The sequence below is a fragment of the Artemia franciscana genome, unplaced genomic scaffold, assembly GCF_032884065.1.
Source record: "Artemia franciscana unplaced genomic scaffold, ASM3288406v1 PGA_scaffold_75, whole genome shotgun sequence".
NCBI lineage: Eukaryota > Metazoa > Arthropoda > Branchiopoda > Anostraca > Artemiidae > Artemia > Artemia franciscana.
Genome location: NW_027062711.1, coordinates 103638 through 130584, shown reverse-complemented (window position 1 = coordinate 130584; position 26947 = coordinate 103638). Strand labels below are relative to the sequence as shown.

General features: G+C 32.5%; 1 protein-coding gene across 2 annotated transcripts in view; it reads left to right on the top strand.

Moving 5' to 3' along the window:
• LOC136042201 (protein brunelleschi-like) overlaps positions 1-25034 on the top strand; it is a 46946-nt gene extending 21912 nt beyond the window's left edge. For both annotated transcript variants that reach the window (XM_065727133.1, XM_065727134.1), the window contains 2 exons: positions 641-867; positions 11747-25034. In XM_065727133.1, coding sequence (XP_065583205.1) covers positions 641-867; positions 11747-11929 — 410 coding nt within the window. In that variant the 3' untranslated portion in view covers positions 11930-25034. The remainder of the gene's footprint in view (positions 1-640; positions 868-11746) is intronic.
• The last annotated feature ends 1913 nt before the right edge of the window (positions 25035-26947 follow it).

Genomic DNA, 26947 nt, shown 5'->3' with positions numbered 1-26947 from the left:
GATGAAAAAACAATATTTTCTGTTATATCAATTTGTCCGAGTTGTAAGAACTTTAATAACTGATGTCTGATTATAATCGGATAAATTAGCACATAATTTGTATATTGTAATAAATTGTGTGAAATATCACGTTGTTTCATCTGGAAAAATTCTTTACTTTTGGAAAAAAGTTGGTGTAAAAATCCCTGAAAATAAATTTTTATTTCATCCTATATTTTAAGATTTGTGTATTTTACCGCAATCGAACTATTAATCCTATAAAAATCAAATTATATATAATTGCATTATTATTTTATTATTATAATTATATATGATTTAGTTATATATATATATATATATATATATATATATATATATATATATATATATATATATATATATATATTTAGTATATATATATATATATATATATATATATATATATATATATATATATATATATATATATATTTAGTATATATATATATATATATATATATATATATATATATATATATATATATATATATTTAGTATATATATATATATATATATATATATATATATATATATATATATATTTAGTATATATATATATATATATATATATATATATATATATATATATATATATATATATTCTGATTTGAGTTTATTTTAGATATTAGTGTTAATGGAGAGTCCTGGTCTCCAGAGAAGGGTGATGTACTAGCCACCTGTGGTGTTCCAATTCGTTTAGCTATTTCAATTTCAAACAAGTTGAATATTCCAATTATTTCCTGTAAATTGAAAGTTCAGTGCTGCTTAGATTTTGATATTGGTCAAAGTTCTCTGAGACTGGATGGAAGACTTATAATTTTAGATGGGCAGTCAGTTTTTTTCAAAGTGGTAAGTCTTCCGTTTGATACAAAACAGATGTCTCTTTAGCTCTCATCTAGCTTGCATAAAACGTAGATGGCAGTCTTTAAGATACCCTAGCATAATATAGAGTCTTACGCATATTCTGTCAATACTTTAGACGAGTGTGCAGATAGTCTTTATATACTATTCTCAGTTTCAGCATTGAGGGCTGGAAAGCAAATGCGGCTTTGATTTGTGATTAGTGTAAAGCTGCGAATTGTTATTCACATTACCCTCGACATTGAAAGTGACTCTAGCCCACTACCGGGAAGCGTTTTTGGCTAGTAGTTTTTTGCGTTAAATTTAAATTTATACCCTCGTGAACTTAGTTAGACTGTTTTTCTTTATTTTTTTAATAGTTCCTTCAAAAAATTGTATGTATTAACGCAAACCTGGCTGAGACCAATTATTCATACTAGTTTATTGAGAACAACTGATTCTGATTGTATTGTATCGGATTAACGACGCTTCTTGACTACTAAGTTCCCTGCGTCGGCCCTGCAGTGCATTCCTGCATCATGATTCGATCTCTGGGTCCCGTATTACCAAGCTAAGGTCAAACCCACTGCGCCACCACAACAATTGAAGCGTGGTCGATTTTCAAATAGCTTGCTAGTCGTTGTTTAGGCTTCACTTTTTTGCAACTGGCACTCTTTGCCGCTGCAATGGCTTGTTGCCAATAATCCCATTTTTTTTTCTGCGTTGGCAATTAACGCCATATATTTAAAAAAGACTGCTGACAGAGAAACTTTTAATAATTATAAGGGATTTCTAAGAAATTCTAAGGGATTACTAGAGTTGTCATCTTATTTAATGATGAATTCATTCAATTGAAAATAAACCTGTCATTGAACCAGGGTTGCTACCTGAAGATGTTCTAGAGGAGGACATTGTTCAAAGGAAAGGAGGACATCTGGTATTTTTATCAAAAAAAAATTGGTTTTCAAAAATACCAAAAGGACCAACATTGATTTCTACAATTGATTTATCAATCGAAAAGAATTCGATTTATTATTGATTTTTTTTTTGTATCTGTCCCTGACGCTAAAAATTTTCATAGATAAACTTTGGTGGATCCTTTGTGACGGCGTTTATTGTGGAAAAAAAAAGAAAATTGTTGAGAGAACAAAAGTAAAAAATAACTAAAGTTAAATTTTTGAAAGGGGGAATTATTTAAAAAAAAATATACTATTGCCTTAAGTGGCATTTTTTCTTAATTCAAATTCTGCTATTTTTCAGCATTGCGCTTACGCACTCAGACGATTTTAGAAACTGTACCAAACGTCCCATGGTTGGAAGTAATAGTCTCCTCAAATTTTAATCTTGTTGTAAATAACAAACTTTTTTTGACTTTTTCCTTCAAGCTCCTTACTATTTTCAATGGGATTTCAGGATTTTAGATAGGATGAAATCTTAGCTTTTTATGAATATGCTAATTGTGACTATAAGTTTAGTCATTTTTCTTATATCAATAGCTAAGAATAAACAGGTATATTTTCATGAAACTCGAGTAAACATACTTTTTCTCACTTATTTCAGTAATTACTTTATAGTAATGGCACTTGGTATCTACCAAGTGACATAGCGATGGCAAATTCTGTCGGTCTGTCTGTCACGGTTTTGGTACTTTCGGTACTTACACGTAAGGTAGGACAATGAAATTTGGCAGGCGTATCAGGAACCAGACCAGATTATATTAGAAATTGTCGTTTCCCCGATTCGACCATAATGGTGGGGGGAGTGGGGGACGGTTAAATCGGAAAAATAGAAAAAATGAGGTATTTTTAACTTACAAACAGGTGATCGGATATCAATGAAATTTGATGTTTGGAAGGATTTTGTGTCTCAGAGCTCTTTTACTATTTTTAACTTACGAAGGAGTGATCCGATCTTACTGAAATTTCATGTTTAGAAGGATCTCGTAACTCCAATCTCTTATTTTAAATCCCGACCGGATCTAGTGTCATTGGGGGGGGGGCGGAATCTTGGAAAACGCTTAAAGCGGAGAAATCAGGATGAAACTTGGTAGGAAGAATAAGCACAAGTCCAAGATATGTGACGGAAATAACCAGACCGGATCCGCTCTCTTTGGTGGAGTTGTGGGGGGGGGAGTAATTTGGAAAAATTAGAAAAAAATGAGATATTTGTAACTTACGAACGGGTTATCAGATCTTAATGAAATTTTATCTTTAGAAGGATTTTGTGATTTAGAACATTGGGGAGAGCTGGAGGGGGAAACCTGAAACCTTGGAAAACGCTTAGAGTGGAGAGGAAACTTGATGGGAAAAATAAACGTGAGTTATAGATACGTGATTGACATAATTGGAACGGATCCATTCCCTTTAGGGGACCTGGGGGTTGTTAATTTGGAAAAATTAGAAAAATTGAGGTATTTTAACTTAAGAACGGGTGACCGGATCTTAATGAAATTTGATATTTAGAAGGAACTCATGTCTCATGGCTCCTATTTCAAATCCCGACCAGATCTGTTGAAATTGGAGAGAGTTTTAGGAGGAAACCGGAAATCTTGGAAACGCTTATAAATGTCGTAGATACGTGACTGATGTAACCGGATGGATCCGCTCTCTTTGGGCATGTTAGGGGGTGGGGCTTGGCGAGTTTGGTGCTTCTGGACGTGCTAGGACGATGAAAATTGGTAGGCATGTCAGGGAGCTGCACAAATTGACTTGATAAAGTCATTTTCCCCGATTCGACCATCTGGGGGGCTGAAGGGAGATGAAAAATTAGAAAAATTGAGGTATTTTTAACTTACGAGTGGGTAATCGGATCTTAATTAATTTTTATATTTAGAAGGACCTCGTGGCTCAGAGCTCTTATTTTAAATCCCGGCCGGCATTAAGCCTCTGATTTCCCTTTTAAAGCAATCTATTGATTCTTAGAATTTTGCCTGAGCTCATACCATATGAGCTCTTGGCTCTTTCGACCACGTCACAAGTGCCATATGAGCTCTTAACTGTTGTTTTTTATTGCTGTCAGGTTACAAATAAAATGATAGTTTGGCTTTTAATAGATATTATATTTTAGACTGGGTATAGATATAATTTATAGTAATTACTTTAAAGTTTTTAGTTACAGTCAGGTTTCAAATAGAATGATAGCATTGCTTTTCATGGATATTCTAATTTTGACTGGGTATAGTTTTTTGTGTATTATTAAGCTTTGAATAAACCCATATGTCCATATGTAAGGTTAATCATTAATGAGGATAAAAACAGGTGGTTCGGGAATCAATCGAAATTAGCCTCAAAATAGATAATAATATTTCTTTGAATAGAGACTTGGGAGAGTACTCACTAAATTCTTTATACTCAAACTTAATTAAAAATGATCTAACAAAATAGCTTACTAAGCCAATTTATAATAGTATTAAACCAGTTCTGTTTTTGTTTGAATGAATTTATTATCTCGCATTATTCTATTTATCAGTCCTGGGTGAACTTCGTTGAAGTAAGGATGCTAGGGCTGTTTTTTCAAAGTAAAAAAAACACTATTAGTTTTAATCTTCACATTGTTAATTTAAGTTTATATATATATATATATATATATATATATATATATATATATATATATATATATATATATATACATATATATATATATATATATATATATATATATATATATATATATATATATATTTCCGGTGTTGTGCTGAACAAGAGAAACATTTCGTGTTGTGCTGAACATTTTGGCCCTTGGACATAGGGCCGAAATATTCACTGAGTTTCTACTCAGTGATATTGTTTCTACAATATTGTTTCTACTTTGTGTTTGTTTGTTGATTCTTAATTAGTGAAACTCCCTTAAGTTAGCTGAATGAAACTTCCAGAAAGCAATTCATGGCCTTAAACATAACCCTGGAAGGAATTGCCTAGCTACCATCCATGCCCTTTTCTTATTTTCAAACTCTGTCCTAGCTACGATCTCTACCCTTTTCTTATGTTCAAACTCTACCATAGCTACCATCCCTCTTTTATTATTTTCAAACTCTAACCCTAGCTACGACCTCTACCCTTTTTATTATTTTCAAACTCTAACCCTAGCTACGACCTCTACCCTTTTATTATTTTCAAACTCTACCCTAGCTACCATCACTACCCATTTATTATTTTCAAACTCTAACCCTAGCTACCATCCCTACCCTTTTATTATTTTCAAACACTACCCTAGCTACTATCCCTGCCCTTCTCTTATTTTCAAACTCTACCCTAGCTAAGATCTCTACCCTTTTCTTATTTCCTAACTCTACGCTAACTACTATCCCTACCTTTCCTCATTTTCTATGAATCAAGACTTATCTATCCATTAAATGTTAGGTTTCTTTTAAACATAAGGAACTGAGGGATAACAGACTAAAATGAGCATTTTAGGGAAACTTTGACTACAGACTCCGACCGAACATACTAATTTCCATCATACTGAATGTCTTCGATAGTAGGTGGTCCCAAATTAGAAAAAATGAAGCTTGGCCGAAATTCAGCAAAATAAGATAAAACATGTGGCACTAAGCAGAAGGTATAGCTTTCCTCTGCCTTCTGGGAATCAACACAATTTCAATGTTTGGACTTTCAGTAACGCATAGCATTGTTGAATTTATTTTGATTGTTAGATTAATTTAACAATAATGTTATGTTAAAGTACGTTAAATTATATTATTAATTTATGTTAAGTTATGTTTAATGTAAATTGTTTTTACTTAATTTCGATCATTTAATTTCGCTGTTTAATATGGTATGAATGACATAAAGCAATACTGTTCTAAATGCTTCCCTTTAGGTAAAGGTAAAGGGTATAGGTAAAGGATACGGCATTAGACTTTACAGTCCGTACCGGTGGTACTGATCTCTGTTTCTTGGCCCTTCAGCCAGGAAGTGCAATGGGGGGTTGGGGGCCAGCCATCCTGTGCTTTCGCACACCCTTCCTGTTTACCTTCCCCAGATTTCTCCGGGTACCCATTTAGAGCTGGGTCGACTCTGGCTAAGCTTACAGAGTCACGCCACTGACCCCCGTCCCAAACTGAAGAATTGGGTACACTGGGATTCGAACCCGCGTCCTCTCAGACAAGGGATCCCGAATCCAGCGCACCAACCTACTCGGCCAGGATGCTTTCCTTTAAGCCCCCTAAAAGAAAACAAATACTTCAAAAAACAATAATGTGCTAGTAATTTACTTTGGTCTCTGTTTCTGACCACCCTCTACATGACGGGTATTTATAAATCATAACCATCGCCTTTGGAAACTTAGCAACTTTTTTTTTGGGGGGGGGTGTTTATTTTAATTACAGATAAAGATATGAGCCATTATCGGCAAGGGGGTGAATATCTTGATAAGCAGTAGGTAAATAAAATAACTTATTAGAAATAACCGAGTGACCGTATTTACTTTTCACATGATAATTTTATTTACCGCAAGTTGAACTTATCCTAAGCATCCGGGGTTGCGGGGCGTAGCAGATCTCCTTCAAATATTGGGCGATCTAAGGTTTTCTTTAATTAATTTTGGTTCATTTTAAATTTCTATTAGTCAGGAAATTATAAAAAATGGGTGATGAATATTTAAACAGATGTATAATTATTGGATAATTCATTAAATAATTTTGTCTGAAGTCATTTTTCCGTCTTTTGTACTTGTCTTTTATTAATTTTGGTTCATTTTAAATTTGTATTAGTCAGGAAATTATATAAAAGTGGGTGATGAATTTGTAAACAATTGTATAATTATTGGATAACTCATTAAATAGCTGTACGAAGTCATTTTTCCGTCTTTTGTTCTTGTCTTTTATTAATATTCATCTAAATTATTTTCCGGTAAAATCAAAAAGCAATCTCTCAGGGCCTTGAAATATAACTTAGAAGCTTCAAGCCCCCCCCCCCTCCTTCTTCAAACATCATTCAAAACAAAGATTGTTTTCATCTCTTATGTAATGGTAATGTGGTATTTTCTAGTATGTATGGTTTAATGGTATTATATATATATATATATATATATATATATATAAGTAGCTTTAAAACTGTTGCTCATTTTAAGTGTAAATTTTGCTGTTTACTTTGAACAGATATTTTTTTTTTTTGAATTAATCCTTGTTCGTTTTAACATAAATAAAACAAGTAAAATATGGGTCTGTTAAACTTCATAATATGTTCCACATTAATATTGTTTCGGATATACTGCCTTTGAAACCTTATCATCAGCTAAAAAGGTGATACTAGTTAATTGCAAAATTGAAGAATGTTCTATGCTTCCTGTTTTGCCTCATTTGCCTGATTTTATTTTAACCCTGATAATTTTCCCCTGATACTTAAGGTGCTTTTACTTCCTAAATCTATCAGTTCAAGATTAAATTCTCTTATTTTAAAACTTTTAAAAATACACCCTCTAAATCTACAAATAGGACAGAAATGGAATCATTGAAAAATAAGAAGGTAAATATACAGTGAATATAATTTCCTGAATGAAAAAGATATCTTTCAAAACAAAAATAAGACTTGGTGCTTTTTATAATGATATTCGTACTATAACTAGATTAAATAAAAAAAAACTAGTTTTTTTAACTGAAAGTAAGGAGCGACATTAAAACTTAAACGAACAGGAATTACTCCGTATATGAAATGGGTTGTCCCCTCCACAATCCCTCGCTCTTTACTCTAAAGCTTTAATTATTTTAAAAAGTAGAATTGTGGCAAAGAGTCAAACTTTAGCGTAAAGAGCGAGAGATTGTGGAGGGGACAACCCATTTCATATACGGAGTAATTTCTGTTCGTTTTAAGTTTTAATGTCGCTCCTTACTTTCAGTTAAAAAAAACTAGTTTTTTTTATTTAATTTCTGAACGTTTTTGAATTAATGCATGTTTGATTTAGGCTCTCCGCACATAAATTATTAAAATGAAATTTGTATATTAATTCTTTTTTTGGCAAAACGGCTTTCTCTTAGTTTTGAGCAGACAATTTTGAGAAATAAGGGATGGGGAAGGAGGCCTAGTTGCCCTCCAATTTTTCGGTTACTTAAAAAGGCAACTAGAACTTTTAATTTTTAACGAATTTTTTTATTAGTAAAAATATACGTAACTTAAGAATTAACTTACGTAACAAACTTTTATATTCTTATATTTTTACTATGTATACGAGGGGGTTTGTCCCCTCGTTAATACCTCACTCTTTACACTAAATCTTAAGTTTTGTCCCAATTCTTTAAGAATGACCCCTGAATCAGAAAGGCCGTAGAATAAATAGTTGAAATTACTAAAAATACTTAGCATAAAGAGCGAGGTATTTATCTCCTCCGAAATACCTCGCTCTTTATGCTAAAGTATTTTTAGAACCCCTCATATGCGTAATAATCTCTGTTCGTCTTAAGTTTCAATGCTACCCCTTACTTTCAATTGAAAAAAGTTTTCATGTTTATTTTTTCATTGTTTTTTTTAATAGTAATGCTAGAAAATCCTGCGCCCTTTTCACTGAATTTTTTTCCCCCATGACATATTCCTCCAAGGAAAGATCCTCCACCATAGCCCCCTCCCCTCAACCCCACCACCCAAACCAAAAACATCCCCCTGAAAACGTCTGCACACTTCCCAATAACCATTACTGTATGTAAACACTGGTCAAAGTTTGTAACTTACAGCCCCTCCCCCAGGGATTGTGGGGGAGTAAGTTATTCCCAAAGACATAGTTAGTATGGTTTTCGACTATGCGGAACAAAATGGCTATCTCAAATTTTTGATCCGTTTGACTTTGGGAAAAAAATGAGCGTGGGAGGGGGCCAAGGTGCCCTCCAATTTTTTTGGTCACTTAAAAAAGGCACTAGAACTTTTCATTTCTGTTAGAATGAGCCCTCTTGCGAAGTCTAGGACCATTTGGTCGATACGATGACCCTTGGGAAAAAAAAAAAACAAAACAAATAAACACGCACCCGTGATTTGTCTTCTGGCAAAAAATACCAAATTCCACATTTTTGTAGATAGGAGCTTGAAATTTTTGCTATATGGTTCTCTGATACGCCGAATGCGATGGTGTGATTTTCGTTAAGATTCTATGACTTTTAGGGGGTGTTTCCCCCTATTTTCCAAAATAAGCCAAATTTTCTCAGGCTCGTAACTTTTGATGACAAAGACTAAATTTGATGAAACTTATATATTTAGAATCAGCATGAAAATCCAATCCTTTTGATGTATGTTTTAGCATCAAAATTCCGTTTTTTAGAATTTCGTTTACCATTGAGCCGGGTCGCTCCTTACTATAGTTCGTTACCACGAACTGTTTGATAGGTCAAATCGGTTGTAGTTTGGTCATGGAACTTAGAAGAGGGGGATCCGCTCTAGGAATTATTTAATTGTTTTAATTATTATTTTCCAGTTTTTATTTGAGAATCCAATATAGCTCCAAGTTCTCTTGTTTCTAACTGAAATGCCTAATAGGCACCAATAACGTCTTATTTCTTGCGTTTTGGATTCACATACTAACCCATAAATGTAGGACTACCTCTATCTATGATACTATGCCGACTTCTTGCTATTTTCGCTTTTTTAAACCTTTCTTTTAACCGGCTTCAAAAAGATATAAATTTGCTAAAAATTATGATTGAAACTAGTCGCATTCCGCACAACACCAGCGCTACTTGTGAGAGATTCATCTCTGCATAAGCATGCTGTACGGAATGTCTGCTTAAATTCATATAGAATAAAATGAATTTAAAAAAAAATAACATTTTTCTTACAATTTCGAAATTTTGCATGTATAAGCGGTGCTAACCCATTCTCTTTTTCTATTGTTATCAGTTTTACCGTGCAGCACTAGAAGACTGAGCTTTGCTTGTGAAGGGAGATAAAGAAATAAAAACGATGTTCATTGTAACCCCCTTTGAAAATATATACCCCCCCCCCCATACTCGGGGAAAGAAAAAAAATTTGTGTAATTATTATAAAAATTGTTGGTTTTTTTTTAACAAAGATACAAAGGGGAAGGTAGTTTTCAAACTCTAAGAGTCAATTTTCCCTTCCAGTTGAAATGCCTGGCACTTTTTAATTAATTTAAGGTTTCTGCCGCAATGACACCAAGATTTGCTCAGATTTCCTTGATATTCTTTGTCAAACAATACTCAACAGACAAATTAATAATTTTAACTTTATTTTTTGAATACTTTCAAATTTGAAATACTCTCACTATTTAAATATGGGGAATATGTCACACAATATAATGTTGCACAATCTGTGGTAATAGTTTGACTCCTCTCGCCTTTAATTGCACAGCGCTATATCACCGCCTGTGATTTTTGTTTCTGCTTTATGTGGTCCGCTGATATCAATGCTATTTATTAATATAAATCGGTTTACCCACAAACAAATTAATTTTGTAAAAAAACAATAATAAGTACCATTTCATTAAATCACTTTTATTATAAGTTTAGTACAACAAATTATATCTCATCAAAATCCATTCAAAATAACGGGTAAATGAATAGCCTGATAAAACTGAGGCTATTAGAATAGAGCTTGGTTCAGTTATGAGATTGAGCATCCTCTCCTGGGACTAGGGGGGGAGGGTGATGTGTACTGCAGCATTAGTGGTGAATGTGGCTGAAAAGTTTATTGTTTACAATCTGTTGCGTAGTGTTTTTGAATTCACTTCGAAGTCATTTATGTCCCGGTGTCCCGGTCTGTAGTGTCATCTTATAATGACGTCATATACAAAGCCTTATATACTTATAATGACGTCAAATGCAAACCCACAAACAAACAAACATGCATATATACAACTTATTTTTATATATATATATATATATATGTATATATATATAATACCATTATTACATACATATAAGAAACGGCCATAATACCAATATATTAAAGATGAAAACACAAACTTTTGATGACATAAAAACATACATAAAAATCTAAAAAAAAAAACGATAGAAACTCACAGTATAGAAACTAAAACCGGTCTTTAATACGAATAAAATACAAACAAAACGAATACACTAGAACTAAACTAAAACACAAACAAAGCATCAAACAAACAAAACTAATACACTAGAACTAAACTAAAACACAAACAAAGCTAATACAAACAAAACATTGATCCAGATAGCACTCTAGCATAATCTGAAACCTAAACAAAAAATGCAAAGTATCCCAGCGTCCTTTGACGCGCTACCACACACTGCCACATATATAAATATATATATGTACATATATAAATATGTACATATATATATACATATATATATATATATATATAAATATATATAATATAAACTAAATATATACAGAAATCTATATAAACCAGTAGATGATATTTTAAAAATCTCACTTCTATGTTGAAATACTTATGTACATCATTGTATAAATTAAGTTCAAGTGTAAAAAGGAAGGGGGAGGCAGTGTTTTTTGGGGGATGCTTGAAGCTTCATAAATGTATTTCATGGCCTTTTTTTTTTTTTTTTTTTTTTTTTTTTTTTTTTTTTTTTTTTTTTTTTTTTTTTTTTTTTTTTTTTTTTTTTTTTTTTTTTTTTTTTTTTTTTTTTTTACTCTTGTAGGTAAAAGACTGTCTTTGTTCCTTGGCTCTCTGGCATGCTCATTTTAAGGGTTTTTCATTAACAAAGATCCCATTCTTATTTGGATATGACCCCAGGATTTCACTGCAGGTGGTTCCTGAGGTTTTGGTCGTATTAATACTAGCATGTGGAAAGTTAGGACTCAATCAAGTGCGTAGATACTGACGTTCCAAAGAATTTAAAAAGTGAACTTAGTCAAATTAGCATCTGAAAGACTACTGTAAATAATTATTGCTTTGTTATTTATCATTAATGTTCATTTACTTTCATTGTTTAAGATTTATTTTCTCTTTTTAGCTTTCTCCTGGCGAAATATATTCACACTCCTGCGGAATTTGTTTTCTTACGCCGGGCAAATTCAAGATTGAAGTTCAGTGCTCCACCGACGAAAAAGATGGCGTTTCAGTAGGATTTGAATCAAAATCTGCCGTAACGCACTGCTGGAAATTTACCCCGCCTATTGACGTCAATGTTACATAAAGGGACATATATCAGGAATTTTTTAGTGGAAGAAGAAGATTGTTTCTAAGTTTGTGGATTTTTGATATAGTTTTGCGCTAAGTTCAGGCCAAATATTAGGTTTAAATGGTAAATTTTTCGATATATCGATTAATTTGCTAACTAAAAGTTCAATATTAAACTTGATGCGCCTTTTAACGCTCTTTCCAAATAATTTAAACGGTATCCTCTCTCCTTAAAGGGATCCTTAAAGTGACAACTTGTACTATAATGTGTAAATCTTTTAATTTTTGCAATGCCAATTGTTTTTGCCAATCCATTTTTTGCAATGTCAATTGTTCATGGCTGTTTTTTTTATGTTGCCTGTATTAGGCAAATAACAAATCTTTTTCAAAATTTTTCAAATGCCGAAAATTGAATAAAAAAAAGTAGAGAATAAAGAAAAGGATCAAATTTGAAAAGTTAGCTGCTAAATAGAAAACTGAGAAAATCTGAATAAAAAAGTAGAGAATAGTAAAGTATAAAAAAAATAAAAAATAGAATATAAAATAATAAATAAATATAATAATAAAATATAATAACAAATAAAATAATAAATAATAAAATATAAATAAATAATAAATAAAGAATAAAAAAGTAGAGAATAATTGAATAAAAAAGTAGAGAATAAAAAAAAGAACAAATTTTTAAAGTTAGCTGCTAAATAGAAAACTATTTTTAAGAAATACAGAAATTTAGTATTTAATTCCGACTGAAATGGTGTGAGCTTGCCTTAATTTTATTAAATATGAAATAAGGAACAAAGTGTCATATTAATAGGTCCCTTTACAAGATCCAAATGGAAGTAAAATAGATTAAGATAAGTATATTTAGAAAGAACGTTAAAAGGCCCTTTTATTTGTATTTTGAGTTTTTAGCTAGCAAATTATTTGACATATTTAGAAATTTACCCTTTAATTTTGCTTAAAATGCGCAAGAAAGGGAATTTTGTATTTGTTAGTTTTATGCTCTCTTCAGTAAGTTCTTTTTGTTGGGGGGGGGGGGAGGCCACTCACCCCCCTCCCCCCCCAAAAAAAAATAGAATTCGCCCTACCTAGATTCAAAAAAATACCTTTCATAGTTATTTTCGATGAAAAATATCTCTTAATACTTTCATTGAAAAAAAAAAACAGCAATAAAATTATTTCCCTAGATATAGTAGTTTGAAAGACTCCTTATTGGTTTTTCTTGGTTTGGCTTTTCAAAATTCCCTGCTCACAGATATTGTCACATTGAAAAATTTTCAAAACAAATCTTTCAGATCTCCTACTTTTTTATTGTTTTTTTGTAGGAATGTACGATGGTGTCTTTTCGAGAGCGTGTCCCACGATTTTCGAGAAATTTTCTTAGAAAAATTGTCCACTGATCTTCTGATACTAAAAAATTCCTTGACGAAAATATTAGTGGCTTTGTCGGGTTAAACCCTCCCCCTCAACCCTTATTTGTAGAGCTATGTTCTAGACTATAGACGCCTGAATCTACCAGATCTATATATATCAAAAGTACTAGTTTTATGTATAGAATGTTGTTTGATATTTCGCAAATTTGTATTGTTATGTTTGTTCTTCTTTTGTCTTTCCTTGAAAACAGTGTGAGATTGATATTTTATTCACTTTTCCTGAAAATCAGCGAAAACTTAGAATTTAGCCCTCTGGTAGTTAATTTTAAATATTAAGTTTTTTGGTCCTTTTTCAATCTAAAACTAGATTATATTTTGTAATACTCTGATCTTATGGTAGATGTTAGCCTCTTTTCTAAGTCTATTACAAGAATAATTCTGTGTGGAAGCCGAGTATAGGCTGTTTTTTCATGATGAGTGTCTGGTTTTTCCGCTTTAGCAAGTATGACCTCATAGGAAATGTAAATTGAACCGGACTGACAGCCGGACGACATTTGATCTTGAATACAATTGTTACTAGGAATGTCTGAGATCTGGTTAATGTCGACATTCACCGGTGAATGGCCGAAGTTCCTTTTTCTCTGCTTGGATTCAATTAGCTTTGTTTTTTTCAGTTTGATGCAAGCTATGATGGTAACAGCTATAGTTTGGTTGGATTGGGTTAGGTTAAATTTGGTTATAAATATGAGAAACGGGTTAAAAACCTAACCTAAGCTAACAAACCCTAACCTAATCTAAAATGCCATCATCAAGTTAGGTTAGATTGGGTTAGGTTAAATTTGGTTATAAATATGAGAAACGGGTTAAAAAACCTAAGCTAACAAAACCTAATCTAATTTAACCTGTCATCATCAAACCTTCCATTAAATTGAAAAAGGTGACTGGCAACGCTGACTATATCCAAGAAGAAAAAAAGTATTTCGGACATTCACCGGCTAATGTCGACGTTAACCAATTTACCGATATTCACGGTAACATACATATACTTATATAAATATAATTATATAAAATAAATAAACAATTCATAAAACGAATAAACAATAAACAAAAAAAATTATAACAAGTAAAAGAAATAAATACTCATTTCAATAAGGTTGGTATACTCTATGGTATTGTCTTAATAAATAAATAGAAACACAAAGAAAAGGTTGAAACGTGAAAACGTTGAATAGAAACACAAAGAAAAAACAACGGCAACACAATACCTAATATTTTCCATCTTTTGCATAGATATTAGATTATGAATTAAGAAAAGACAAGGAAAAAAAAACCAGTTGCAGTAGAAACTATTTGTGTTTTGCAAATCCTAGAGTTTGGTTGTTGAGTGCTCTATACTGCCCTAGAACCACAGAATCCTTTTTTTTTTCCTTAAGAAATAAGTAGATGATCGGGGATGGCTTTGAATATTTTCTTAATAATAATTTAAATAATTGAATAATAATAATTGAATAATTCATAATAATAGTAAAAATTGAATAATGATAATATTTTGAATATTTTCGGCCCTAGAACAACAGAATTCTTTTTTTTCTTAAGAAATAAGTAGATGATCTGGGATGGCTTTGAATATTTTCTTAATAATAATTTAAATAATTGAATAATAATAATTGAATAATCCATAATAATAAAAATTGAATAATGATAATATTTTGAATATTTTCCATCTCGACTTCCAAGTCTATTGCAAGTATAAAAAGGCGCGAAATGTCAGTATAAGTTGCTTTGTTAATTCGATCTGAAAGAAAGAAGGATAGTTTCTGACATGAAAGACACCACTGCATATTTTCCCCCGTCCTTACGGTGTTTGAGTTTTTCTCTAGGGAAGGCGCTATATATTTCCCCCTTTTTCATGTTGAGTGATTGCCCCTTCACCCTTTTAGCTAATATAACCTCATATGGAAAGAAAATTTGACCTTAAACACAATACAGCAGCCATTACACTACCTACAGTAATACAGTTGTAATACAATAAACACAGTAGTCAATATATTTCCTCTTTTTATTTAGATTTGTGTCCTCTACTTCCAATAAAAATTTACATGAAAGAAAACACATATTTTACCCCGTTTTTATGTCATTTGAGTCCTTCACCCCCTACGACAATAAGGTGGTTAAATGGAAAAAAAGTGAATTCTTTTTTAATCAGAATAGCTTCCCACCTGAAAGCCCGACGTATTTCACCCTTTTTATGTTTAGTGCATGCCCTCCCCCTGTTTAGCAGGCGTAACCTCATAGGACAAATAAATTTGACCTGAAATTTATTTCAGTTCAGTTTTTTCCTTCGGTTACAGTTGTAATACAATAAATACGGTAGTCAATATATTGCCTCTTTTTATCTAGATTTATGTCTTCTACTTCCAATGAAATTTACATGGAAGAAAATACATAAATTCCCCTGATTTTACTTCATTTGAATCCTCCACCCCCTGCCACAATAAGGTAGTTAAATGAAAAAAAAAAACGAATTCGATCTGAATGAGAATAGTTTCTCACCTGAAAGCCCTAAGTATTTCACCCTTTTTCATGTTTAGTGTATGCACTCCCCCCGTTTAGCAGGCGTAACCTCATAGGACAAATAAAATTGACCTAAAATTTATTTCAGTTGAAGTTTTCCCCTCGGTAGTTAGTCTTTCCCCCTTATTAAGTAGATTTATGCCTCCACTTCCTAGTCTAATGCAAAGGAAAAAAATGGAATGTCGGTATCATTAGCTTTGTAAATTTAAATTGAAGCAAAGCAGATTTTTTTCTTTCATGAAATACAGCACTTCGTATTCTTCCCCACTTTTATGTCGTTTGAATTCTCCACCCGATCCAGCTCAATAGAGTTTGATCTAAAATGTAACCTAGATTTAGTCTAAAATGGGGAAGGTTGTAGCCTAACAAACCCTGCGTTTCCCCCCCCCCCTCCCCTTTTTTTCGTGATGAGTTTAAGCCTTCCATCCCGCTAGCAAATATGACCTCATAGGAAAAGTACCTTTGACCTAAAATACAGCAGAAAAGTTTTTGATCGGAAAATGCTATGATTAATATTTTACCTATTGTTGCGTCCTCCACTTTGAAGTCTAATCCAAAGGAAAAGGGCAGAGAAGATACCCTTGCATTAGGCCTTAATGCCTTCCCTCTGCCTTACTGTGTTTATGGTTATAACTCCTGAGTAACACTAAGCTTAACTATCATTGGCGTTTCAAAATACCACGCTTGAATAATCGCTTCTCCGACGCAACAACATTCTGAGCTAGAATCCGACAACCTTATACTAGGCTGAATGAGTTAAATCTAAATAGGCCAAATCCGTTTAGCACTTGTGATTGACGAGACCGTATTTTGGACAATAGTATAATGAGTTTTAGAAGAAAGATCAAGCCAGAAATGAATAGTGACCTTTAAATATTCAAGTATATTCAGCAAATTTAAAATAATCAAATCGCTAAAAGCAAGTTAAAGCTTTGTTTTGTAATTCTTTTCTTCTAGAGAAGTAACATTTCAAATTCCGAAATAAAAATCATTTTTATGGCGCTTGGTATTTACCAAGTGACATAGCGGTTGCAATTTCTGTTCGTCGGTCTTTCTGTCTGTCTGTTGGTCTTGGTTTTGCTAGTTCGGGCACTTCCAGATAAGCTAGGACGATGAAAGTTGGCAGGCATATCAGTGATCAGACCAGGTTAAGTTAGAAAGAGTCGCTTCCCCGATTTTACCATCTGGGCGGAGGGGGTCGATCGAACGAGATATTCATCGTCGGTCTGTCAACGCCTGCCAGCTTTCATCGTCCTAGCTTATCTAGAAGTGCTCGAACTAGCAAAACCGGGACCAACAGACAGATCAAACAAGTTCAAGCGTTGCTTTGTAATTCTTTTCTTCTGTAGAAGTAACACTTCGAATTCCGAAAATAAGAATAATTTTTTCTTAATATTACGGCACAAAGAATCTACCTATCTTTTGTTGATGTTGATAACCAGAATCTTGCACGTGCCAATTTTATTTGTCAGAAATAACGTATTGTTTATAATTATTGTTATAAATACTTATTATAAAAATAAGTATTGCTTAAGAAGCAATTATTTACGCCCCTCTTCCAAGTATTAGTTTAGATCTATTTGAGCTGATGGGAATATGAATGGAAGCATTTGTCGTTTTTCCTCTTATGGCAAATTTTATAAAACTTCATTTTTGTCTTTTGTATTGCTCTGTAGACTTTTATCTATGTTTCTTATTCTTTCTGCACTGAAGACGGCTGGTCTATGCCCAAATATTAGCATTTTCTCTTTTACACGGGGTCCAATTTACCCTGTTTTCTCTGTCTCATTCCGTCAATTTTGTCTGTGTCTCACGAAGTATTTACAGAAATTGTCTGTATTTAAATTGTCAAAACATTCATCGTTGTGTGCCCCATTTTTTTCTAATTCGAATAATAGTCTGTTTCAAATTTCTGTCATTTTCACTATCATGGACGATTTTATTAGTTGTTAATCATAGAAAAGATGTTGTCTAGAAATTATATGGAGCCACAGAATATTATTAATTTGTTTCAATTTTTTGACTAGCAATAGTTCATGAATCGCAAAATTAAATAAAAAAAACACATTATAAGAATAATTAGATAGCAAAAATGTGATACATAAATAGCCTAAGCTTTGTCGGAGCTTCCTATAATTTTTGCCAAACCTATAAATTTTCCCAAGTGAAAGACAGAAAATAGAGGCACATAATAGCGCAATCTGCTCATTATCTGAAATAAGGAGTCGCTCATTAAAAAAAAAAATTACATTGTCATTTCGATAGTGATATCATTAAAATTTGACATGTTTGGAAGCCAAATCAAAAAAAGATATTTGCCTCAAAGCATTTGATTGTATTTTAACTTTAGTAATTTAATCATTTCAAATTTACGTTCATAAGGGCATTTACTTCAAACAAAGATTAAAATGACAAAAAAAATGGCTACGATAATCTCATAATATTTTATAATAATATTTTTTTAATTAAAATTGACTAAATTCGGGGTAAAATGCACTTCGTAATAAAATCTTTATGTTTTTTTTTTTATTCAGTAAATTGGCAAAGGGAGGGGCCACTTTGGGAAACGCATTTGTGTAACTAGTGATCTAAATTCAATTTTGGGATTTAAAAAAATATGCTTTAGCCTCTTTTCTTACTTAAATCCCTGAAAAAGTAAAAAAAAACTACTTTTTCCATCGATGATTAGTGCAGTAATACCAAACCAACAGAGTATACCTGTTTTCAATTATCTCTGTTGTTTGTCTTATAGATTTTATCACTTTGACTCTAAACAAGCCAGTTCAAAGTTTGTAGAAGCCCCCATTTAAGATGTGAATGGATGCAAGACGTAAGATGTGAAAGAAGATTTATAAACTGCCTTCTAGAATAATTTTGCAATCTTAAATCCTCCTCTCTTGGAAAATTTAAGACTTAAAAAAGAAAAAAAATTCTCAAGAATTGAGGTTGTGTGCACTAGTGGTTTATTGAGATTTTGTGAGTTGCTTGTGTTATTTGCGCAGTTTTCAGCTAAACAGGTATAATTAAAAGTTGATTATCGCTGATTAGGCATAATTAGATTGTAAAAGCAATAATTTACGCTTTTGGGAACATCACAGCTGTGACAAAATACGTAAGTCCTTTGATTTACGCCACAGAGTAAAGAGGGAGACTAATCTGAAAAATGTTATGTCTCGGAACGTTTCTTTCTTTTTTTGAATTTAAATTTCACACATGAGAACCGATCAAGTTTTTTAAAAGGTTGGGTCGTTTGGCCTCCCTCTCTAACATATCCTTAAGGAATCAAGGGTTGGCTTACGTAATTAAGTAAAGTATATAAAGATTTTTATATATATTTATATATATATTTTATAAAATATATTTTATAAAATATTTTATATTTTATTTTATAAAGATTATATATATTTTATATATATATATCTATATATATAGTTATATATATTTTTTTACCACGGAGATATAAGAAAGTAATCTCTCTTTTTTGTTATCACTGTGTTGATTTTTTTTCAAACGCATTTTAGGTAAGCAGATAAAATAAATAAGTTGGAAAAGGGGTACGTTTCACGTTAGCTTTCTACTGAAGATAAAAATTTGAAATATGTGTATCAGGCAATTTTTGCTGGTTGGGGGGACAATAATAACATTAAACATCTTTTTGGGTAACTTGAATGAGGAATACCGAGAAATTGTGGTAAATCTAGGATGGGGTAAACTTAAACCCCCCTCCCCTGTGCAAGTCTCTGATGTATAAGTTTCGGTTTTTCAGAAGAAAAAAAACAGCATGACTGTTTTTAATTGCCCTTCATAATCGGTAGATTATTACTATAATTATAATAATTATCATTGTTAGTTTCTTAAAATAAACTAATTCGGGGAAAAATTATCTTCAGTCAAGAAAAAAGCTAACGAATATTGAGAATGAAGTCGAATATATATTTTATAGTTGGCAAAATTTTTCTAGTTTCTTCTCAAAAGAATTTGGGCTTTAAAATCTCAAATAATTCTGTATTTTAAAAATATTTTGAAATATGGTTCTCCGCAAGGGCATATCCAGTATTTTTTTTGGGGGGGGAGGGGTACAAAAACTTGGTTACAAAACGCATCAAAAATTCGTTAGTTTGCATTTCTGTTACTGTTCCACGAGTCAGATAAAAAGTTTTTTTTTTGGGGGGTGCAAACCTGGTAAAATCTCCCCCATACCCTGGATACGGCCTTTTTCTTGTTTTAGTACTTGCATAATTGCAAAAATCAAAAACATTTGTTTTGTACTTTTAGTACCCATAAGCTCGCCTAGATGTTGCTGGCTAGACTTAAGCAAAGTTAAAGTATTTTCCTTAATATTTGAGTAAAATTTACCCATAACTGATTCGACTCCACTATTTATGGTTGTGATAAAAGCCGCTATGTATGGCTGCAATAAAAGAAAGGCTAAGATGGCTGGGCCATATTATATGGATGAAAAATAATAGATTGCTGACGATTGTGCTTCTTTCTCATCCATCTTTAGGCAGACGTAAAGCAGATTATCCATGATTGAGGCGAGAAGAGGTCATAAGGGCGGATTTAAAGGAAATTGGAAATCCATGGGAAGGGATTAAGAGCGAAGATTAAATGGATTGATGTGGAGGAGGAATATGGGTAGTTGCGTTGACTTCATGCGGCTTCGCGCTGCAAAGAGTTGTTAGTAGTATTAGTAGCAGTAGATATTGTTATTGGAGCACAATGGTAGGGAGTGAACAGTGAAGATTTGAATAAATTGGGATGGGGGAGGAGCGTGCCCAAGCTGTGTTGGCCTCGTGAGGATTGGTACTGGAATGAGTTTATAGTGGTAGAAGTGGCTTTAGTATATTCTTGTTGATCCTGTTGTGTCGCAGCAGAGCAAGTAGAGACTTCTGGTCTGTCCCGAGTCATGTGGAATACAATCACCCATATACAACGTCGTCAGAACAAACCAGTGTTGCCATCTAAATATTTTTTACGAAATTGTAACTTTTAAAGTGACTTCTAGTTTCAGTTTGGGTAGATTGAAGCTACTATTTTTGTTAGTGTTATCATTAGGATAGTAAACTGTAGGCTAAAGTCAACCACCATGATTTAATCAATATGTGATTTTTTTTCAGAATGTTTTTATAGTGAAATTATATTTAAAAAAAAATTAATAACATTAAAAGCTTAAGAGATGTTTTTGGTCAGCGATGTACATTGGACTATTTTTGTTGGCAGAGGGAGGATTGAACGAAAGATATATTTGATAATTTTTTATGGTGCCCAGAATTTTGCAAAAATTTGGGATTTCATATCCTTCCCTCGACATTTGCGACCTAAATGTTTTTTTTTGTTTTTTTTTTTTTTAGTCTGAGATATATCTCTCGAAAGTCTTGAAATCTAAACTGGTACTTATCCTAGATGGTTTATATTTTAGACTTCCTTTCCTTCTTTTTGTATCTAGACTGTTTACCTTGAAAAAAATCAGTAAGATAATCTCTTAAAATAATTGCTGCTTGTGTGTGATTTGAAATCAAGATTCCCTGTTTACTTCGATCAGTCAGAATTTCCAAACCTAGACCAACAGACACCTGACTATCTTGCCGTAGCATTTTATCTTAGACTTTATTGTTGAATATGGTTCAAACATCTTAGGTTTGTAATTAAGTGTAGGCTATTTTTAACTAACTATTGATACGTTAAGCACAATGCTTTTCGTTTTGATTAACTCCTATGCTTGTAGCGATTTTTTTTTCAGCGAGTTATCATGAATCACTAATTTTCGTAATTTTCCATTATGTAATATCTTTTTAAATTTCAAATCCCAAACTTAGTTCAAACTCAACCTTATTAACTTCATACTATACATTGTCATAACTTGTTTAGGGAGTGTATTATAATCCAAAACCACAAATTTTTTTTTTCATTAAAACGATGTTTTATTAAAAATGAGTAGGCATAAAATAATAAAAATATTATTAATAATGCAAAAATATAAAAATATTGTTCTATTAAAGACAAGGAGGCTAAAAAAAGATATCAACATAATTTTATATAATATGTGAAATTTCAAATGCTATAAAACAAAAAATGATGTGTTTACTCTTTTGTGAGTATTGTAGAGAAATTGTTTTACCCCCCTCCACTCGTTAACCAAATTTGAAGTCACAAATTCTCCCCTTTGACGAAAAATAAAACGTTACACTTGAATTAAAACAAATGAAGTTAGCTAAGAAAAACCAGGGAGGGTTTTTTATGACAAAATTTCTGCCACCAGGCTGTTAAAAACTTGAGGCCTGTTGTGCCACTTGTCAACCATTTAAGTAAATGTCTCACAGTAATGTCTAAAGTGGGTGTCTCACAGTAGAAATATATACAAACAGTAGAGAAAATCCTATACTCTTCCACAAAGATTTCTGACACATATCAGTCTAGACGTCTCTTAAGTCTTACTAGATCTGTGTATGTTAATTTTTTTTCAAGGAATCAACAGATGGGTTTTTAGGAGTAACATTTCTTGGGAAACCATTCTAAATGGATTTGCTGGGTCCTAAAACGTTATTATCCAAGTACTTATTACTGGGCATCTCCTCTTGTAGGTGATTAGACCGTGCCAAGTTCCTGCGTGATGTCTTTTTGGTTTGCCAAACGGCAGCACAAGTAGAAATAATACGTCGGAGGGAGGATAGTTGGTTCGTGATGCCCCTGCCTCCCTCGTGGAACTCAACCCCTCACCTCCTAGAAAAAGTTTCGTGCCCGTGCCTGACCATCATCATTTATAAATGTTTTAAATTGTTTGAAACCCTTGGCATTTTTTATGGCAAATTAGTGGTATCAGGTCACTAAAAACTTGGGACTTGATTTTCCACTAATCAAGAGTCCGCCTGGATTTTTTGCTTAGAGTTTTATCTACTGAAATTCTTCTTAAATAGAATCAAGGATTAAATCCCTTGAGAGGACATTAATAGACGTGCAGCGTTTTGTAAAGCCGTTCTTCAAGTAATTGGTGTGTGGTGTCTCACAGTGGAAATATATGTAAACAGTAGCGAAAAGTCCTATACTCTTCCACAAAGATTTTGCACATATCAGTCTAGACGTCTCTTCATGGCTCCGCCTTCGCGCACGCGCAATGAAATTTTTTTAGCGCTTTGAATCCCAAGTAGCAACTGAAGCTATTGCTGTGACGCAGACGGATTTTCCTTTTCCGTGCGCTTTGATCTGTCCCATTTCTGAAGAAACTTTTTGCTACTGTTTATACTGTAGGGGTGTCTTCTTTTGTAGGTAATCTCACCATGCCTTGATTGGGTTGCCAAACGGTTTGACAGGTTGATATAATTCGCTGGAGGGAGGGTAGTGGATGTACTTGTAGAAAAAAGCCATTGACGCCACTTTAAATCCACCACTGAGTGTTTTTACGGTTACCCGATTGAGACTAAATTTTATCCTTGAGGCCCTTTTTTGGACCCTGTGGAGCAGTGTCAGAGAGCCAATGCAAGAAGCGGGCATCCATATTCGACAAGGAGCCTACTGCATGACTTATACATATTGGTAGTCTGGCTGGATGGTAGTAGACTTAGAATGACGAATCACATTTAGTTTTCTCGAGAGGGAGGATGTTTTCGTATGCTTTATAAAGCTTGAGCAGGGGGGTCTGGTGTTTTATAAGCGTTCATTTTTAGCCGAAATAGCTTGATTTTGCATATTTAATTTGTCTTGAGCACTGGGAAATGTAAACTTGTAAAGTCATTGAACATACATTTTCTTCTTTTTTTATCTTCTCTCGTGTGAAAGATATATTTAATGAATCTCATGTGGCCCAAAAAGTTATGGCTTTGCCAAATATGTTCCGCCAAAAAATTCAATCTACCGACCATAAGGTGTATTTTCCTTAAACTTATCAAAGTTAAAAATTTGTACTGTAAAATCATTACAATTTTCCTAATGAGAAACCCTAAATTTGAAGTCTAAGTCTAAGCTTTTTATTTTCAAATTCATGAATAAACTAAAAGGCACTTTCATGCTGGAGAGAACCTATTAGGGTTTGCAGTTGTACGAAAGTCGACGTAACTACTTACCTATGAACTTAACTATTTAAAAAAAAACCTCAACTATTTAAATAATTCTATCATAAATAAACCACAAATAAACTATAAGCTATATGTTAGAATTTTTCTAATGAGAAACCCTAAATTTGAAGTCTAAGCTTTTTATTTTCAAATCCATGAACAAATAAACTAAAAGGCATTTTCATGCTGGAGAGAACCTATTAGGGTTTGCAGTTGTAGGAAAGTCCACGTAACTACTTACCTATGAACTTAACTATTTAAAAAAATCTCAACTATTTAAATAATTCTATCATAAATAAACTATAAGCTATATATTAGAAAAAAACTGAATTAAAAATAATAATAGATAAATAAAAATATAAAAGAAAAATAATAATTCAAATCCAGTCTCCGTCACTCTTCAATACTCAACGTTTCTATGTTTTCTTCAATTGCTTAAATTAGGTGCCTTTTTGTTAAAATGTAATTAATGCTGGAAATGTATAGATTTTCGTTTTTTTTTTTGTAAACTTTGTTTTGAACACAAAGAAAGCCTCTTGGACCTTCCTAAACTAAGAAACTTCTTGTTATGTTTATGAGTTTAATATGTATATATGAACTAAGTGAAATATACCAAATGAATCTTATTTGAGGTTTTGGGCCTGGTCAAAATAGGACAGTGTTTATATATTACTACTGCCCGCTGTGCTAATCTTAAATTGCTTTCTTTTCCTGAAAAGTTTTATTTTTCTCTTTACTTTGCCCAAATTCAAGATGTTTCGACATAGTTGCGCGTCACCTCACGGAGGGGGAGGAAGATTCAAAAAGCAGATCACTTAAGAGTCATGTAGAATCTGGACCAATGTATCTGGATAATTGGTATGATAGCTATGATTATCACTTGTATACCCTCTCATTATAGCATATTATTAATTTTTTTACTTTACAAAAGCTCTATTTTATCTGCACAAAAGCCCTTAATGTGGCTCACTTATTGTCTCTATGCTTGCCAGTTATATTGTATATATATATATGTTCAATTTTTTGAGCCAGTTTTATTGTTAATTGCTTGTAAGCAGTTTATAATACCTTATATTTTTGTGATAAAATTTATGGAGTAAATCAAAATAATTGTTCTTCGAAATTTTGTTCTTATATAGTTTGGATTAGGGATTTCAGCTCAAAATGAGAAATTTTGGAACTGAAAAGTAAAATTGAGAGAAATTCGTGAGTTATATTTTAGCTTCGAGTCATTAATAATATCTTATGTTGATTTTCTTATTCTTTGCTAGTGAAATTCGAATTTGGCGACCAAATCATTTTTAATATTTCGTTTGAATTATGGATTTCAGCTCAAAATGAGAAATTTTGGAACTGAAAAGTAAAATTCAGAGAAATTCGTGAGTTATATTTTAGCTTCGAGTCATTAATAATAATTTGTGTTGATTTTCTTATTCTTTGCTAGTGAAATTCCGATTTGGCGACCAAATCATTCCAAATATTTGGTTTGAATTTCGGATTTCAGCTCAAAATGAGAAATTTTGGAACTGAAAAGTAAAATTGAGAGAAATTCGTGAGTTATATTTTAGCTTCTAGTCATTAATAATATTTTATGTTGATTTTCTTATTCTTTGCTAGTGAAATTCCAATTTGGCGGCCAAATCATTCTAAATATTTCGTTTGAATTGGGGATATCAGCTCAAAATTATAAATTGCTCGTAGTAAAAAAGAAAACCAGGAAGCATTGTTTTTACTTCTAGTCATTGATTACATTTAATGCAGATTTTTCTATTTTGTAATTGTAAAATTCTTTTTTGGCGACCTTGGAAGGATCCATGAGTTTTGTGTGTTGCTTCTCGTCACTGATTATGCTTTATGGTTGTAAATCCTTTTGTTACTGATTTCTTATTCTCCGTTTGTGAAATTCCAATTCGGGGATCAAATTAGAGTTTAAGTTTAGAGATTAGAGAAGTTTAGAGTTTAGATTAGAGATTTGAGCTCAAAAGGAGAACTTAATGGAAATGAAAAGTAAAATTAGGGGGTGTTCTCAGGATCAAATCTAGCAAGGGACAAGCCATGGTCGTTAAGGTTGTAACATTTTATAAGAGAAAAGGTAAATAAAACCAAAATTTCAAGAACATTATACATAATTTATAGCTTTGTTTTATCAATCAAGTTAATACTACTTGTCTGCTTGAAAGAGATTGATGTCTGTTGTAATCGTCTGCTCGGAGAAGATTAATTCTAGTTATATGTCTCATATTTACGCTATTATCATTTTCTTTGATTTGTAGGAAACTTGTTCAAGACTTTCGTTTTGACCTAGCCGTGATTTTCCTTAAAGAATTTTTGATGAATCCTCATCCAAAACAATCCAGTCAATATCTACTTAGTTTTTCGCTCGTTTGTGGAGGAAATAATGTGTTTCTACCTTGCCCGGCAATTGGGATATCCGAAATTTGTTTCTGCTGGCAGCTGCTTTGCAAGTGGGGGTCATTTGGTTGTCCATCTGTGAACAAACTTTCTGAACCCCCCAATAAATTCGGGATCTGATTTAACCAAAATGCAAAGGCTGTCTGTGTTCCTTGCAATCGCTGTTGAACATCAGCTCTGAAGATCCATTAGTACGAAGCTGAGAGCCAAGGTATATGAAACGGTCGACGTGATCAAACTGTAATTAATTTTATTTAGCGATAGAGGATCAGTTTGATTCTTTGAGATAAGATAAGGTTTATTTTCAAAAGGCTATCACAAGCTCTAATAGAGCCCAATTCACTTCAAATGTCCCAAAGAGAGGAAGCAAAACAAAGAAAAAAAGGAAGACACAACTAAAAAAGATAAGAAAAGATAATATTTGTTTTCGAAAGGCTCTAATAGAAATTATTGATTGACAACAGTTTGGTAACCTGAAGCAGACACCTACTTTACACTACCATGTCAGTCTTCTTAACGCCATTCTTAAACGCTTTGAAAACCCTGATACTTGGTTGAATCTTCCATCAATTGATCTCCAGGAAACGTTTACCTAATTGACCACAATATACTTGTAAATAAATT